At 35.0% G+C, this 18,866-nt stretch overlaps 1 protein-coding gene across 5 annotated transcripts in view; it reads right to left on the reverse strand.

Annotated features, from left to right (window-relative positions):
* Nucleotides 1–3,602: 3,602 nt before the first annotated feature.
* Nucleotides 3,603–18,866, reverse strand: part of ESF1 (ESF1 nucleolar pre-rRNA processing protein homolog) — a 66,924-nt gene continuing 51,660 nt past the window's right edge. For 4 of the 5 annotated variants that reach the window (XM_033094825.1, XM_033094827.1, XM_033094824.1 and 1 more), the window contains exons 10-11: nt 18,157–18,278; nt 15,292–15,438 (exon numbers count right to left, since the gene is read on the reverse strand). In XM_033094825.1, the coding sequence (XP_032950716.1) occupies nt 15,307–15,438; nt 18,157–18,278 (254 nt within the window). In that variant the 3' untranslated portion in view covers nt 15,292–15,306. Of the gene's footprint in view, nt 5,210–6,820; nt 6,968–8,395; nt 8,479–15,291; nt 15,439–18,156; nt 18,279–18,866 lie in introns of those variants that run through there. The other variant, XM_033094828.1, reaches the window with a different exon arrangement.

Genomic DNA, 18,866 nt, shown 5'->3' on the forward strand with positions numbered 1-18,866 from the left:
GCCTAAGGAAATTCAAACTAGCCAATTATAAACCTGCTTACCCTGCCTCACCCATTCCTTCTCAAAGAAACCACAGTAAATGCTCTTGCCTACATTTTTCCCAATATAGGGAAGTACTGGGGTTGGTCAGAAGATAGAGCAGGAAAAAATGTAGGCAAAAGCCTTTATTGTCGTTTCTTTGGGAAAGGATGGGCGAGGCATGGTAAGCAGGTTTAGGATTGGCTAGTTTGAATTTCCTTGGGGTCTAGGGTATAAGGGCTGTCCCTACCGTGTTTCCCTGAAAATAATACCTAGCCGGTCTTTTGGATCAACAATTAATATAAGACTCGGTATTATATTATTATATTATGTATATTACATTACATTACATTATATTGTAAGACCCGGTCTTATAATAAGACCGGGTCTTATATTTTATTAAAATAAGACCCGGTCTTACATTAACTTTTGCTCCAAATGATGCATTAGAGCTGATGGTCCAGCTAGGTCTTATTTTCAGGGAAACAAGGTAGTTGTCTGGTGCTTGGCCCTAGTGTGTGGTGCTTGGCCCTAGGGTGATTAGGGCAGAGAAATAGTGGTCTAGAGTGCGGAAACCAAATAAAGGAAGTGGTTGGGGAAATGGCTCTGGATTAGTTGATTTGCATTTGAAAGGCATGTTTGCCTCCAAGTTATTTACTGTGTCTAGGAATTGGCTAGCTGGGGAAGGGGCAATCTCTATAGAGTCAGCAAGATCAAGCAGTCAAAGTATCAGAATACAGAAAATAAAAGACATGGTTAAACAGAAAGCCTTGCCTTATTCTCAATCTTCGGAGAAAAGCATTCAGTCTTTCACTAGTAAGTATGTAAATTGTAGGTTATTTGTACATGCTCTTTATCAAGTTTAGGTAGTTCCCCTCAATTCCAAACTTGTTTTCATTATGAATGGATGTTGGATTTTGTCAATACTTTTTCTCATAATTGATATGATCATATAATTTTTCTTCTTTAGCCTGTTGATATAGTGGATTACATTGATTGGTTTTAAATGTTGAATCAACTTTGCATACCTGGAATTAAACTTCATTTGTCATGGTGTATATAATTCTTTCTATACATTGTTGGATTCAATTTGCTATTTTGTTGAGGACTTTTATGCCTAAATTCATGAGGCAGATTGGTTCTCCAGAATGATATTTCTATATAATAACAATGAGTATCAGTCTGCAGTTTTCTCTACTTCTACTGTCCTTAGTTTTGCTATCAAGGATATACTGGTCTTAGAAAGTAAGTTGAAAAGTGTTTCCTCTTCTACACACACACACAAAATTAAGATCAACTGAAACCTCACACCTTATACAAAAATTAATTCAAATGTAGTATGGGTCTAAATGTAAAATATAAAACTGTAAGGCTTTTAGAAGTAAATATAGGAAAAAAAATCTGTAACCTTGTTAGTCAAAATATCTTAGCTATGACACCAAAAGACCATTCAAAAAAAGGAAAAAATGGATAAAATGGACTTTATAAAAGTAAAAAAATTTGTTCCATGAAAGACTGTTAAAAGGAATTAAAAGACAAGCCATAGGCAGGAGAAAATATTTGCAAATCATGTATGTGACAAAGTACTTGTACCCAGATGAATAAACAACTCTTAAAACTCAATAATAGGAAAACAAGTAACTCAATTAAAAAAAATGGGCAAAAGATCTGAACAGACACTTCACTAAAGAAAATATGTGGACGGTAAACAAGCACATGAAAAGATATTAGGGAAATGAAAAATTAAAACCACATTGAGATACCAGTATACACTTATCGGAGAGGCAAAAACAAAAAACAAAACAAAAAAAACTGAAAATATCCAGTGCTGTTGAAGATGTAGAGCAACTGAAACTCATATATTCTTGGTGGAAATGCAAAACAGTTTCACTACCATGGAAAATAATCTTTTTGCAGTTTATTATAAAGTTAAACATATACTTACCATACAACCCAGGATCCCACTCCTAGTATCTTCCCAAGAAAACCTGTTTCACACAAAAACCTACACATGAATAGCAGCTTTATAATTGTCCCAAACTGGAAAAACCTTATATTGACTGACAGTGAATCCTTTTCCACAGAAGAAACCTCTGTGTTGTACATTGTGTTAATAATGGACCCCACTTTGTTCATGCCTCTTTGTATGTGACTTTTTGCATTGTGACTTTCCGCCTGTTGATTTTGGTTTTGGCCATGTAATTTGCTTTGGCCAGTGGGACAAAAGCAAATGTGACACTATCAGAGGCTTGAAAAGAACTTGTTTACTCTCTGTTGGGTAAAAAGCAGACGTTTACCCTCTCTTACAGCTGGGAACCCTTCAGGCACAACATGAAGCCTGTATTAAGGAAGAGAGATACCCTAGCTAACCCTCATCTGAGGCCCCAGACATATGGAGTTCCAACCAAGCCCAGCTCAGCAGCTGAGCTGGCCTAGAACTTAAACTGCCTAGCCAATCCACAGATTCATAAGAAATAATAAATGTTTGCTGTTTCAAGCCACTATGTTTTGGTGGTTCGTTAAGCAGCAAGGGCTAGTAGATACAGTTGATACTGAGTTCATTCATCTCTGATCTGGTGGATCAAAAAGCAAATTAGTTGGGGCTTCCTTTTTTCTTCTAAAGCAGTGGTCCTCAACCTTGGCTGCACATGGGAATTACCAGCAGAACTGTATATAGTAATGAAGACTGGATCCCACCCCACAGATACAATTTAATAGGTCTAGGATGCAGACTGGTCACTGCAATTTAAAACATTCCACCCTAAGTGATTCTAATGAGCAAAAAAGGCCATGCTGTTTCCTAATAATGGTCTGTTCAGTAGGGAATATGAAATGAGTACAGTCATTTCTCTCCTGCGTGTCTCTAATACATCTCCCTCAAAGGAGCAATGACAGTGGGTACCAAACTCGTCCCCAAGACTATTGATGAAAGTCTGACAAACCAGAGCTTCAGTGGTATTGAATCACTATGACTCTTTCTGGATGCTACAATGCGGACCTATTCTCCATGGTCCCAACAACAGAAATCCAAATAAATGTGACCTTAAGAGGAACCCAAACTACCCTCAAATTATTTGCCGAATTATGACAGTGACCATTTTTTATCCTGAGTTTTACTACCAACAAATACTTACTGAGAGCCTAACATTCCTGATGTAGAATGTTTATTTAATGCAGTACCTGATAATGTTATTCTCATTTTTTTTCCTGATTAAAAAATAACAACTCTTTGAGGAAAGGAGCCAGGGCTGTGCATAACTTATGTGGTCAATTTACTTGTTATAATCAATTATGTGCCTGACTAATAAAATGATATTTACAATTAAATACAGTGACTTAAAAACAAAGAGCTCAAAAACAAAAACTCAAACCAAACCATAAAAAACCAAAGGGCTAAGGTTTATAGGAACCTTGAAATCAAACTCTGAGTAATTCCTACACTATAATTAAACAATTAAAAGGAAACAAATCTTTTTCCTTGCATAAATGAAACATGAATAATTATGTAACTGTTTATAGACTATATTAAGAATTCACGATCTCTTAATGATGAGTAGATAAATACTGGAAAGTTCACAATGATCAATAGGAACAATGCTTTATTTGGGTGAATTACCTAACAATGTCAATGCTTTATGGTGAAAAAACAATTCCTGTCATAATACTCTGCATTTTTCTGTTATAATGAGCAATTTAGATGTCCTCTTTTCTCCTTCCTCTTTCAGAAACTGTTCATACACTATTATTTTCTTGATATCACTCTGAGTTTTACATCCTTTTATTCTTGAAAAAATATACTATATTAGGAGATTTGAATTTTTGTACCAAAAATGTCAAGTTTACTATTAACCACAAGATTGGCCAAACTCCTAATGTCTTTCGGGAGCTACCATATTTATCATTTGTTCCAAGTGATCATCTTGTTTTTATCTTCATTTATTTATACAGCACACTTAGTTCTCCTCCCTAACTCGTGCATAGTTTATAAAACCTAGAAAGAATAAGATCCAGGAGTATTAAGGCCTTAAAGGTGTGCTTTAATTTTAAAAGAATTAAGATTTCTTAAACTCTATAGCAGCATATTCACCCTTCCAAGCATTCTAAAAATCTGAAGGGCAGATGGAAGCATTTTCTGTTACTACAAATAAAAAAAGCATTGCAGAGCTCACAAACATTTCAAATACAATTAAGAGCAATGCAAATATGGGATTGCCTCTTCATGGAGTTGTCCTCTTAAGGAAGACAGTTTTTCAGATAGTTTTCCCAGAGACTAGTTTATTTGAAATGCATAAAATAAAATAAACCACTGCTATACAAAATAACAAAAATATTTTACACTTTCATTTACAAATTAATGTCATAAACAAACTATCATAAACATGACCAAACAACAAAGAAAGTTACTGGCTTCCATCCATTAGGGCTAGAAAAATACAAATTATTTAAATATCTAAATCTGTTTCTGGCCTTCCAGAGAAATTAATGTATTGCAAATACATATTTTGAAATTGTTCCTAATTCTTATTCAGACTTAAGATTGGGCACTATTCTATTTTTTTTTTACATAGAACTGTGAAATCTTTTAGGAAAAAACCTAACTTAGAGTAGTAATCTTCTACTAGTATAAAGTGAATTTCATAAAATATAAAAATTTTATAAATCCTATAATTCGGGTTCAGTGAATTAATTATGATTAATCTGAAGAAATACAGAGCACAAATTTGTCAATCATCCATAATTAGATCTAACTGTTACATATGAGAGAAATTTTACAATGGTCAGAGTAAGACTTTATTCATATTCTTCTTGAAAGGTAGCTTTGTTTCCAATAATATTCCTTCTACCACTTTTGTATACTTTAGAACACATTCTCAATCCAAAAAAAAACAATATATAGTTATTTGACTTTTTGTTTTTTTCTTGCTTGAAACTGCTCTGTTTTGTTTTTTACAGATTTAATCAACATTGACAAAGCAGGATCAAGGGACCTCTTTTGTGATTCCTTTTGAATTTCACTCTCCTTTTTCTTTATTGCCTGAGTAAGTTCTTGTTCTTTTTGTTCTCTCTGCCGGGCTTTCTCCTCAAGAATTTTTTCCATAGCTTTTGTTTTCTTGAAATTAGGATCTGAAGGATCCAAATTGAACAAGTGCGAAGTGTACATTGCCTGAAACCGGGAATCCTTTACATTTACCTGTAAATGCAAAAGGAAAATAACAATAAATTAAATTAGTGAGCCAAAAGGCCCAAAAAAGGTGCCAATTTTCAAGTCAGGGAGATATTGATTACATAAAATACAAATGTGAGCATTTCACATAGATTCATCAGAAAATTGTTTTCACACAGATCCCCAATGGAGTTTTAAGGCCTACTCTTAGATCACAAACTGCAGGGCACAGTTCTTATCATGTAATGACAATTTCCTTGAAAGGAAACTATAGTGGTCTATTATATAATGGCTGCAACTACACTAGTTACTTAGATTGAGTGACTGTAGAAATGGTTTCCAAGACATGCTTCCCCACACTTACAGTCTGAAATCTGTTCCTGGATAATTAAGCCAGAGATGATATTTCCTGCTGGAGTTTTATGGAAAGTCACCCCATTCAAAGTGCATAAAAAAAAATTTTCACCTCGGTGCCAAAATGCACAGCTACTGAGGGTGATTCACAGAACAAAGGATTTAGAGACTACTACAGAAAAGAAGGCACCCCTGAGACCAAAATTTGGTCAGATACAAGGCCCAAATTTATCTTCTATCTTTCTATAAAAACACTGTGGTTACACATTTAAAAGTGTATCCTTAACTCCAGCCAGGCTTTCGAGTGTTGCCAGGCACCTTGGTGACGAGCAAGAAAGAGAACATGATTCACTGCCACCCAGCTTTTCCACGGGAAGGATGAGTCCACCTGGAGATGGATCACAGAGTTATGCAGTTATAGTAAGGACAAGAGATGTGATACTGCCACTGCCACTACCAAGAAAACACTCATGAAAAATATTTTTATGCATGATTATTAATGTTTGAAGACAGTTCTCATAATAGAAGGTTTGACTACAGATCATTCTTTGCTTTTAACTTTTCATAAGAAAACCAATCACCGAAGTTTGGTGGAACAAAAACATAACGGGACTGACTGACAGAAACTGGAGCTACAGAGTGGACTCAGAGTCCCTCTACATGCTACTTAGAAGTTATCTGTATGTTCCTCTCCATCCTTTGTTCAAAATTTCCATCGTGTTCTTCTTGGTCTATTCTTCCATGTTAATAGTTGGAAGTCATTAAGTAGCTCCTGGCAGCTATTTGTAGGTTTTCTGCATAGAGCTCAAACTCATGCACAGAGACTGTGTTGTCTTTAGGAATATGGAGTTAGCAAAAAGAGGGAAAAGACAAGATACACAGCAATTAAAAAAGTATGGTTTACTGTGCTGGCCACTCTACACAGGGAGTGTGACACAATGTGACATGAACCAGCTATTTCTTAGTTGGGCTTAATTACACATAACTTTGCCAGAGTGAGCATCACACTGAATGTGATTGTGACATTAAAAGCTACCTATTTTGGTGCAACATAGCTACCAAAATACAAGCCAACTACTTCAGCTGGTGCTCAACCAAAGAAACAGTGATTTGATACACCTGGGGACGAACGGGCTGTGCAGGACTAAAAGATGTAGGTTTGGCTCCATGATCCTTCTGAAGACATCTCCAGGCTAACTTTGACTATGCTCAATTTCTATTTCCAGAGCTGACTTTAGATTCAGCACCGGCTTTAAAAGGTTAAGGACTTTTGCCCCGGGTTACCTCAAAGTCATCTTCTAATAATTCCTTCTTTTTCATAAGTTGCTTTTTCTTCTTTTTGCTCAGGTTCTGGTGTTCCACAATCTTACTGTAATTGAAGTGTTTCTTGCTCTCTTCCTCCTCATCCATCACGAGCAAAGCCATTTCAGCCTATAAAGCGAAAAAACAAAAAGGTTCAAATATACAACAGTGTTTTTTCTTCCCCCAAACAGGAGTATGGGACACAGAAATACCCTCTAGGAAAGGAGACCTCAGTTACCAATGCTCCGGGATAACATCTTTCATCCATAAACTGACTGAGGATTACCAAAGCTTATAAAGAAACCCAGAGATCTTTGTATAGCACTAAGGTAAAAATCTTTAGAAGCAACATCACTGAGAACGGGAGAGGGGCGAAAGCTTGTGTTTAAAAACCAGACCACATTACACTTAGTGTCCATTAGTAGGCTGCAGGAATGAGTCCTCAAGTCACCCAAATAAAAATTTCTCACTTTCACTTTGGTCTTTTTAAGCAATGACACAAAATATTGCAAATGTAGTATTCTATAGTATTTTGTGATACAAACTACTTTCCAAACATGCATTTTAAAAAACAAAAAATTTCTTTTTTCTTTTGCTTTACTGTTTCAATACTGATACATTGTGTGAAGGCGGGATCTTAATATTTACTTCTGAAATCTAATATATTGTCTTTTCCACTAAATTGGATGTGTTCTACTGGCGATAGGAATAAACGTGAACCCTCAAGAACCAAGTAAACAACCATGTATACTAGAGAAAATCCAGAATATGCTGCCAGACTTTTGTGACTTTTCCTGTATTACCACCTTAGACTGCTTTAATTTCCTTTACTTCCATCACTGGCACTTGCAGTTGACTTTCTTTTTAAAGCCATTTTCCACAAAAGAGACTTTTTTTGTGACCCTTACTCTATGAGCATTACTGTATATGCAATAAACGGAGAACAGAAAAGATCCGCTAGGATGCAGAGTTTAGCAGACCAGTCAGGCTCACTCCCAGACAGTGATGTGACTGTCAGTCACAGGGAGGCTTCTGTAAAAAGACGTATTACTCTGTGCCATGATCTTTGGAGTCACTGAAGATAAGGTTCGCTTCATGTCCAAGAAAGACTTTAATTTTGTACATTAAACTTATGTGTTTTACAATAATAAAAAGAGAGAGATTAGCATTTGACAAGCCATGAAAGCAAGTCTATATTACAGGACAGATTCAGAGTAAATTAAAACTTATGGCAATATTATTTTCAGGTTTTAACAATCGCATTTTTTTTTTCTGTTATAGTAAATGGTTCTTATAATGAGGTTATCTTCCTCTTAATCTCAAAAGGACATGCTTTGGGTTTGAGGTAAATTTTAACTTAGCATTAGTTGGAAAAATGTCTGGTAAAAAGGTAATATTTAAAAAGTATGCTGCTAAAATATTTAATTATGTTTTATAAGTTATAAATTTTATAGCTAAAATCAGTTTTTATAAAGAGGGACACTAGAAACTAATGTAGATAACTTCATTTAAATTGTAATACAATTATTGAATAAGTATGTAATGATCATGTTTTACCTTTTGCTTTTCTATTTCAGCATCTTCCTCTGGAGATGTGCTATCTTTTACAGATTTCATTGATTTTTTCTTTTCTTTAATACCTGGCACAACATAGGAGGGTTAAAAATTACAAGTCTATAAGCAACAATATGTTTACATAATACTAAAAACAAAAATGCAAGGTACCTAGGAATAATTTTATCAATAAAGGTATAGAAATTAGATAAAGTAAAAAATATATATTACCAAGAGAAGATTATGGGTATGAATGAAATAAATACAGTACATCTGTATGGGATAACTGAACACTATAAAGAAGCAATTTCTTTTGAAAGTAATGTATAATTATATCATCAACTAAGAAAGAAAAACCTTAAAATCATTTCAATAAATATAGAATAAGCATGTGATAAAATTCAATATCCATTCATGATAAAATACACACATTTAATGAATTCTAAATAAAATTTCATTCAAGAAAATCTTTACAAACATTAACAAGACAGAATTGATATACTAGTAGTACAGTATACTAAAATGTATTACAAAGTAAAAATAACCAAAAAATACTGAACTATATACGAGCAAAACAGAACAGTATAGCTTAATATATAATAAAATGTAGCATCATACATCACTGGAAAAAGAAGGGGTTATACAATAACTGGTGCTGGGCAATTTTTGTTTAGAAAAAAAAAATCAAGTTAGTGTCTTACCTCCTACTGTATGGGCAAATAAAATGCAGATGGATTAAAGAGTTAAACATTAAGACAAAAATAAAACCACGTTAGAAAATACAGAGGAATAGCTACCTGATCTTAAACAAAAGAAATATTTTCTTAGCATGAGAATAGTAGAAATCAAGGAAAACAAACCCCAAGTGATTTAAATATATAAATTCTTAAAACTCTATATATAAAAACTCATCTGCAAAATGAAAAATTCATCTTTATAATAACAATTTGACAGTAACTACCTGCAAGAAAAAGTTTAATAAAACCCTTTGTCCTTCGCTAAAGACAAACTTGATCTTTGGTTAACTTTCTAGCTCTATTATCAGGCAAAATTACTGATGGTCAAAGCGGCCTGATTGGAAAACTGCTTCTATTTCCAGGACTTCTACAGACCACAAGATATCAGGTGAGATGATCTCGTCCTGAACGAGAAGTAGTAATGTGCAGCAGTTTAGGGCACTTGACACTGGAACAGGTGGCCTGGGTTTAAATTCTGGCTCTATCACCGGCTAGCTGTGGTAGTTTGTGCCTGTGTCCTTATCCTGTATATATGTATATACATACATATGCGAGTGTGTGTGTGTGTGTGTGTGTGTGTGTGTGTGTATTTATTTATGAAGTCCTGGGTTCCTTGATGATCATGCTGATACCTTCATTTTTTTTTTCCTATTTTGTGTCTGTTGGATTAAGAGGGGTTCAAGGGGAGTAGATTTCAGGGTGCTAAGGTATAAAAGATTAGTCTGAAAGGCAAGAAGGTTCAGAATCTACAAAGCCACATCTGTTACTCCAGAATGTTAATACCCCAGTCAATCTCTTCTCTGTACTGCTGCCATACTGTCTTCTTTAGATAAGCTGTGTTCTGTCTTTCCAATTCTGAGAAAACAACAGTCTAAAGTAATAACGATTAATGTTTCCACAGCACTTACTGTGTGTCAGGCAGTAGTACTGGTCTATTCACTTTACATATATTAACCTGTTTAATCCTCACAACAATGCTATGAGATAGACTTATTAGAATCCTCATTCCGTGGATGAGGAAACTGAAGCACAGAGAGGTGAAGGAACCATAATTCAAACCAGCACTGCAGCTCATGCTCTCAACTTTTAACCACTATATTTACTATCAAATGGCATTCTTCCTGTAATAGCCCTTTCCATTTAAAATGTATTTTGATGTGAAGTAACAAAGTAAAATTCACAGAACGTATAATGATGGTTGAATAACTGCAGCTAATCAGGGATAATAGGAAAAACAAAGCCTAAAATCCAAAGAGGCGTTAGACTTCTTGTGCACTAAAGTCCAGCTGTACTTATGCAGCCACACCCAGCCAATAGCATGCCAGCAAAAAGCGCTGCTAGGTTCACCCTTCAGTGCTACCAAGGTATTTGCATTCCAAGCAGAAATATCAATGTATGCAGCCTTTCTCCTTAGAACGAAAATCTTTAGTGCTCCTTTTTCAATGGTTTTCAGGGAACGATGTATCTTAAGATTATACCTTTTTCTGTTTTAAATATGTGTATTTATATATATAAGTATCATCAAGGTTTTACACCCTAAGTTTACCTCTGCTCCTGTGTACTCAAGACAAGAGCTCCTTTTGAAGTGAATGGACGAGTGACATATACAGAAGATCATTCTGTGACAGCGAAAAAAATCAGGCTGTATATGATTAATACATAACGGAGATAAAGATCTTCACATACAGCTGTGGGAAATAATTTCAAAGAGCCCACAATGAACTGTTCCGGATTTTGTAACAACCTGGTGAAAAGTCATAAAAATAAACTTGAAAGCAAGACTGTAGCAAGGGAGGAAAAAAAGAAGCTCCAAGATGGTCAGGGTTAAAAATGATATCCAGTTTTAGCGTGATGAAAATTTCTTTGCTCACAAAGAATTTACTGTGTGCTAGGCTGAACTGTTCAGCCAAAAGATAAATAATGTGTAGAGATCCTTTCTGCACTGTTAACAAGATTATATTAAGAGGGCACATCTTAATTTCTATTTTTTTAAAAAGCATTTTTTCCTCTTTGGAAAGTTTTGAGACCTAAATTAAATGAAGAGTTCTATGGAAATAAAAGTCCTGTTCTGAAATGTTATCTTTATTTTTCAGTGAGTCATCTCGGAAGTAAGAAACCACATCTCTTGGGACTGCTACAAAAAGTGCATATGAATTGGTTCTAATAATTTGAGTACTAACAGAGACTAGAAATTAGATGTTAAAGTTTTATAGTTAAAAAAAAATAAATCTAAATAATCCTTATTGAGGCTACTATCCTTTTAGGCAAAAAATGTAACTGAAAACATGGATAAAAGATGTGTTACTGAAAATTGATTTGTAAAAGGGCTATATCTGTTTCATTTTCCATTACTTGTAATGTCATAGAATTGCTCCCATAAAAAAAGCTTCCTTCAGAGGGTTTAATTAAGCAGCACTTGTGAGAGAGCAGTTAAGAAAATTCACTGGAGGGCAGACAAGGTCTCAGCAATGACCAGATGGGAGTGGTAACAAAACCCCTATGGATTCACTCTTTTTGCAGCAAGTTCCTGCATCAAAGATCACCTGCCCATATTAGATGCAGTCTGTTAATCTTCCTCTGGACCTGGGCATTCTGGCTTTGCTTCGCAATTTCTGGTGTCCAGCTCTTACACATACGGGTCCTGGCTCTGGCTTTGATCTATACAGTGAGCTAGCAGAATTACAAAAAGTAAAGGGAGACCACTGGGATTCAGGTTCTACCATCTACCAGCGGCCCTTGTGCAAATCAACTACATTTTTGAGCTTTAGTTTATGCATCTACAAAGTGGGCTGAAGTTTGGATTAGAGGACGGAATGCACATAAAAGCATTTGTAAACTGTAAAACAACATACAAGCAGTACACAGTAAGCACTTAACATACTGGTTGAATGAATCAAATATGTGTACCGTATTAGATTTTCATGGTGGTTTATCAAATATGTAAAGACAAAGGATACATTTTAATAGGGTACATTTACATGTGATGTACTTTACTTCATTCCTACTTTTTCAAAAACATGATCTTATTAAGGAGTTTATGTAATTAGACAATAAGTAAATTTTTCTAATATTTCATTTTTAAAAGAAAACAAATTTTACTTCATTCTACAAGTAGTACATTACATTTTCAAAATTCTCATTTAATATCAAGTTTGCAGTTTAGGGAAAAAAATAGAACAATTATAAGTTTACAGTATAGGGGGAAAAAGAGAAGAAAGTATTAGAAAAGATTTCTAGTACTCAAATTGGCTCCTAACCCAAGCCAAACTCCAGGTCTGGCATCAATCAATGAACTCAATTCCTCTACATTTTCAAGTTCAGCTCTATGGGATTGCCTAGGGCAAAGGTGTTATAAATGCACCCAAGTCCATCTGGCTTAAAATGTCTCTGTCCTTTGGCTCAAACAAACTCATATAAAAATAATAAAAAAAGATATGTCTCTCCTGCTCAACCACTGGACTTGAACCATACACCTCCCAAACACTAATGTTGCTCCTTCTCAGTTTCTTAAGCCTTCTACCTTCCAGGTAGTACCTTCTCCAGTATGATGGAATATAATAGTATCTTATGTAGGCTTTACCTAACCTCAGAGCCCATCAATGCTTTCCACCTCTCATCAATGCTTTCTACCTCCAGCCCCATGGTTTGAAATACTATTTTATTGATGTGTAAGTCTATATTTGCACTCTGACTTCTCAGCATATCTCCTAGACTAGTAATACTTCTACATGGATTATCTAATTGAATCTCAAAGCAATTACACCTAAAATGAACCTACTGACCTTACTTCCCACCCAAACCTATTGTTCCTATATTCCTTCCTAACTCAGTAAATGCAAGAGCATTCTTCCAGAGACCCAAACCAAAAATCTAGGAGTTACGCTCAATTTCTTCCTTATCCAAATAAATCAGTAAGCCTACCTCCAAAGTATATCTAGAATCCCACTCACTTTTCTCCTTCCAGTTCCATTACCGGCATGCCACCTAACCCAGCCATCATCTCTTGTCTAGACCTCTGCAAAAGCCTGGTATCCTACTCTCATGAATCCCTTTCTTTAATCTGTTTTCTTCACAGGAACCAAAGTACAATGTTAAAAGATATACCAGATCATGTCACATCCTTTCTTAAAGACCCTTCAGTGGCTGCCCACTGTCAGTAGAATAAAATGTAAGTCTGTTGCCATGACAACATGGCCCTGCAGGGTCAGTCCTGTATCCCAGTCTGGCCGCATACCCAACTCCCTCTCTGACCACGCTCCAGCCACACCAGTGTCTCTCAATGTCTCCAACACAAGTTCTTTCTCACCTTATATCTTTTCTACCCACCTTTCCCTCATTCGCAATGCTCTTCCCTCATCTCTTTATGCCTGATTCCTTCTCATTCACAGGTCTCAGCTCTAATGTCACCACCTCTGAGAAGCCTTCTTTGCCTACCCTATGTAAAGTAGCTACCCTTCTTCTTCCTCATTATAACCTCTATCTTACCTTATTATTTCCTTTAAAAAGTCTCAAAATATTCTTATTTGTTTACCTGTGTAGTATGTCTTCCCCAAACCACAGACTCCTCAAGGGATGTAACCTTGCCTGTGTTATTACTGCTGTATCTTTTGCCCACCAGAGTGCCCAGCACCTGGCAGGCACTCAAAAGTATTTATTGATAGAATGAATAAACAAATATGGCAAGATACCATTTTTTTTGGGTCCTAGGTTTTAGGTAAAAAAAATTCTCAGCCTTCCTGTTATTCTTTTTGCTTTAAGAAAACAACTTAAGCCCAGATATAAACTCCTATGCAGTATTCAGATCAAAAGTATATAAAAAGTATACTGAAAGCAAGCAAATTTTACCTATACTTTCCCTTGCAACTTCTGATACTAACTTTAGAAAAGAGTTTATTCACAATTGCAATGTGCTGATTCCAAGAAATAAGCAACCCCAAGCCATCAAACCATTTAACTTACTCTTTGAATCTTATCCTAAGTTCTGCAATCTGACTAGATTTCACATGCCAAATGAAGCACTTTGGAATGAGAACAAGGAAACTATAATGCTTTGCATTTCTCCATATAATAAACTTGGTTTCCTGAGTAAGAATAAGACTAAAATCCATCATCTCCTAGAAATGACCGCTCAGGTATGATAAAAAGCAGAACATGTTAAGTTTCCATTTCCCTTTCCAATTTCTAAGAATCTCACATGCTATAATAGACTTTATTCATCTTGATCTCCTTTTCATCAATAAAATGTCAGTGCTAAAAGGCTGTAACAACCAGGAAATAATTTTGAGCAATTTTGACTTTCCTGTTGAGAACGATTCTGGCCCACTAGTCATGAGGGACAAGAAGCAGAGAAACTTCATAAAATCCTTCTCTTTACAATGCCAGCTTGGAGTTGCTCCAAGAGCAAGCCTTTTGGGGCTCGTGTGTGTGGTATTTAGATCAGGGTAAGGCAAAATGTATGAGAACAAATGGAAAATGCTTACAGTGGTCTCTGCACTGACTGGTCCAAGTATGGCTTGAAACTTACCACACACATTTATACATACCAAAAAGGTAAGAATGAAAGCATTCAGGAAAGAATGAGTGGTACATATGCAATGGAAACAAGGCTCCTTGGATATTGGAAATCAGATACCAGATAGTTTAGGGATTCAAGGGAAAAGGGGAGGAAGCGGGCTTTTAGCTGTAATAAAGCACGATAAATGCAAAAAGGATAATATGAAACATAGATGTTTTTGTAAATTTGAGCAGAAAAGCTTTTACACTATACCACCATGTAAAATTTTTAACAAATTTATAAGAATATCATATAAACAAATTTTTCCACCCTTTCAATTCTTTATAGCCTTTGCAAAGAGAGACCTAGAGTGGATGTATTATAAAAAAGCAGTGAAAGCCACAAGAAGACAACTATTCCTTTTTCAGGCTTTTATAGTCAATCAGTCTATAAGGATATTTCCTGGAAAGGAATCCCCATAAACTGTTAATCATGCTACCAAAAACCTCCTACACTAAAATGATTCCTTGCATATACAGGGGGCAGGCTGACCCTTCCTAATCTGATCAACGGTTGTATCTCACAAGACAGACCTGCTTATAAGGCAATAAGGGAGGTATATAAATTCTAGGAATTTTTAAAAGAATGAGTAGCTTATATTGTTTCTACCATGTCATCTTTTTTTATTTAAATTCCAATTGAAAATTACAAATGTGTGCTGGCTTACCTATATTTTTAACTTCTTCAGCAAAGTACGGATCACTCAAATCAACATCAGAGGGAAGTTCATCTTCACTGGCCTCTTCAACAAGGGCCTTAAAATTGAACATAAAATATATACAGTTTATTACAAGGACCACCATATATATATATATATATATATATATATATATATGAAGGAAAATAATACATGACTTCTTTTAAATCACATGGTTTAATCTAAAATTAAACCCCTTTAAAAAATAATTTTATTGGGGAACAGTGTGTTTCTCCAGGGCCCATCAGCTCCAAGTCCAGTCACTGTTTTCAATATTTAATGGCAGGGGGTGCAGCCCGCATCCCATGGGGGAATCGAACCGGCAACCTTGTTGTTCAGAGCTCACTCTAACCAAATGAACCATCCAGCCGCCCCAAATCACTATTTAAAATTGATCAATTTAGGGTTGACCAGATGGCTCAGTTGGTTAGAGCGTGAATTCTGAACAACAAGGTTGCTGGTTCGATCCCCACATGCGCCAGTGAGCTGTGCCCTCCACAACTAGATTGAAGGACAACGACTTGGAGCTGATGGGCCCTGGAGAAACACACTATTTCCCAATGTAAAATAAAAATTAAAAAAAATAAAAATAAAAAAATAAAATGGATCAGTTTACAATACAACTCCCAACTGAGTCATTCTTTTGTTTGTTCAACAAATATTTATGGAACACTTAATAAGTGAAAGAAATTATGCAGGGCTTTTGGGAGAAATGAAAGTTATCAGATACATGGTTTCTATCTTTAGAAGTTTTACAATCTATTAAAGGAAGTCAGATATATAAAGACACATACATCAGTAATAATAATTCAAGATAGGAAGTACCAAAAGAGACAAAAATAAAAATGATACCGATATTCAAAGGAGGAGAATACTTTTATTATAGCTGGGTGGTCAGTGGTCAGAGAGGTGGCCTTCTCTCTTAGAAAATTGAGAAATAGCAGTGCTATCAATAGTATGAAGTAGTACATTGTGGTTATCTTTTAAATTGTTAAAATAATTTATTTGCTGGTTAATTAAAGATAATTATTTTATTACGAAAATTCATATATATGAATTTTCATACACACACACGCAGTAAGGATAGCATAATGAACCCCCTGTCCTCATGACCCAAATTTCAACAATTATCTTGTTTTATCTATAATCTAGCCCTGAAAAACTCTTGGGCTATCTTTAAGCAAATCTGTTGGTTAAATTCTCCCAATTCAAATTTGAACAAACTGTCTACTAAATTAGGATGTTTAATTAAAAATTCAAGTCTATAAAATAAATAGAACACATGTGAATTAAGATCAGGTTAACCAGATTGAGTTTATCCCCAAGAATCTAAAACATGAGTCACTTTAACAAAAACATTTAGAATGTATATTGCTAAATATCATCCTGCATGCCAAATAACAACCACCAAGCCCAAAATGAATATTCACTTTGATATTAATATCCTTTAAGAACAGGACATCTAAGATTTTTTCCACCAAATTGTAATAGATTCAGCAGTAATTGTTTCTAACAAGGATTATGGAATATTTATATATCTAACTACATATCTATTCACATATTTCTTTGTTTTTTAGCTCTTAAACTATAGCTTTACCAACTATAGCACATAAACATGTATTCATTTCTTCAGTAATAATTTCTTGATATCAAAACTGAAGTCACAGGGAGGAAAAGGGGAAAATATTTTTAACTTGAAGAAAATTCTTGAAACTCTTCTATATGGAGAACCTGTGGAGTTGGAAGGGATCTGCTGGAATCAGCAAGTCCTGTACAAAGCGCTGAATCTAGAACAAAGTGGGCACTCAACAAATGGATTTTTATATTATTGATGAAACAAGTCCAGTCTTAGCCTAGTGAAGGGAAAGGGACTAGTAAATGAAAATCAAAGCGAACAGTTGCTAAAGGCGTCAGAAACGAGTGACTATTTTATTAACCCATAAAGATCCACTTATAAGTCTTCCAATAAACTGATGGCTTAATAACCTGTGGAATTATTCCATTTAAAAAACACTTCACTGCCTACTTAGTTTGAAAGGACATTTTAGGGAAGATGAGAGGTATCATATCAATGGGGATCAGGGCTCTTACCCCATTTCCTCATTTTACTATTTCCAGAAACACTGACTATAAACAGGAATACAAAAATCACTCCGCTGCATCATTCAGTTTTGCAGCCCTCTATCTTTACAAGCGCTGAAAGTCACAGCTGCACCAAAAGCATACGCTTACATAGAAAATAGAATATAGTACAGTAAGAGAACACTGACGTGAGAGAGCTGGATTCATAGTGTCAGCTTGGCCGTTAACAAGCTATGTATCCTCAGACAAATCAATTAATTTTCTACAACTGTAAGACATCAGGGATGGACTAGAAATGATCATTTAAGACTCCTCAAGTTATAAAATGCTGTGATTAGTGATATCATCTTAAGGCAATGACTTTAGAGTCAGAATGCTGCATTTCAGTGACAAGATGAGTATTTTCAGTGGCAAAAACAATAGTGGTCTCTGCTATTACTAAGGACTCTAATTCTGGAAAATATGTTATCCTTGATTCATGGGAGTCCAATCAGATTTTTCATACATAACATATAATCATAGAGGAAATATCCTTAATAAAGAAACTTAATGACAATAAGATGCTAAAAGATCCATATGATAATACTGAAAAAAAAAATGTGGGTTGAGAAATAGAAATGTATAGAAAGCACCTGGTACATTCTGATACATGGTTGTTGTTCAATAAATATTTGGTCATAACTATTCTTGATACCTTCTGTTTCTTTTTCAGTCTTTTTTTCTCTTTCTTCTTCTCTAAAAATTGTTCCCAAGGGGTCAGTTTATCCTTTCCTTCCAATTTCTTTTTAACCATCTCTTCTGCACTTTCTTTAAGACCTAAGGAAAAAACACAAAAATAGTTTAGCTTAAAATGTTGTATCTTTATTCACTTAAAAATGTAATTTACCAGAAAAGGTAATTTATATATGTTTACTGGAGTAACAAGATAAAATGTAACACTGAATTTGTAAATACTCCAAGATCATAGAATAATGTAGGATCACCTTATATCGAAGCTATTTCCTCATAGCAAACAACAATAACGCTAACCAAACCAAAATAAACAAACCAAGCAACTTGATATATGATCAAGCCACTGAAGAAAATTCCTTTATTTAGGCTCAAACTACATTTCTCTATATTTGTTTTGAGACTCTAAGCAAGTTCTGAAACAAAATCTCAGGAGATGACTGCCCAAGTGAAAACTTATACGCCCTGGAAACTATAGGTGACTAACAAAAATTGATTAGTAAGGCAATCCCTGTTGAAATACCCCAGGAGGAAAGAATTCTCATAATCACTCTTCAAGCACTCTGTAAAGCCACATCTTTGAGATCAAAAGGACCACTAAGTTCAGATTCCACTTTGTATGATTTAACTCTTTCAATGCTGTTATTTGCTCTTGTACTTCATTTCTAAAGGTCT

Source organism: Rhinolophus ferrumequinum, chromosome 23 (assembly GCF_004115265.2).
Source record: "Rhinolophus ferrumequinum isolate MPI-CBG mRhiFer1 chromosome 23, mRhiFer1_v1.p, whole genome shotgun sequence".
Classification (NCBI taxonomy): Eukaryota; Metazoa; Chordata; class Mammalia; order Chiroptera; family Rhinolophidae; genus Rhinolophus; species Rhinolophus ferrumequinum.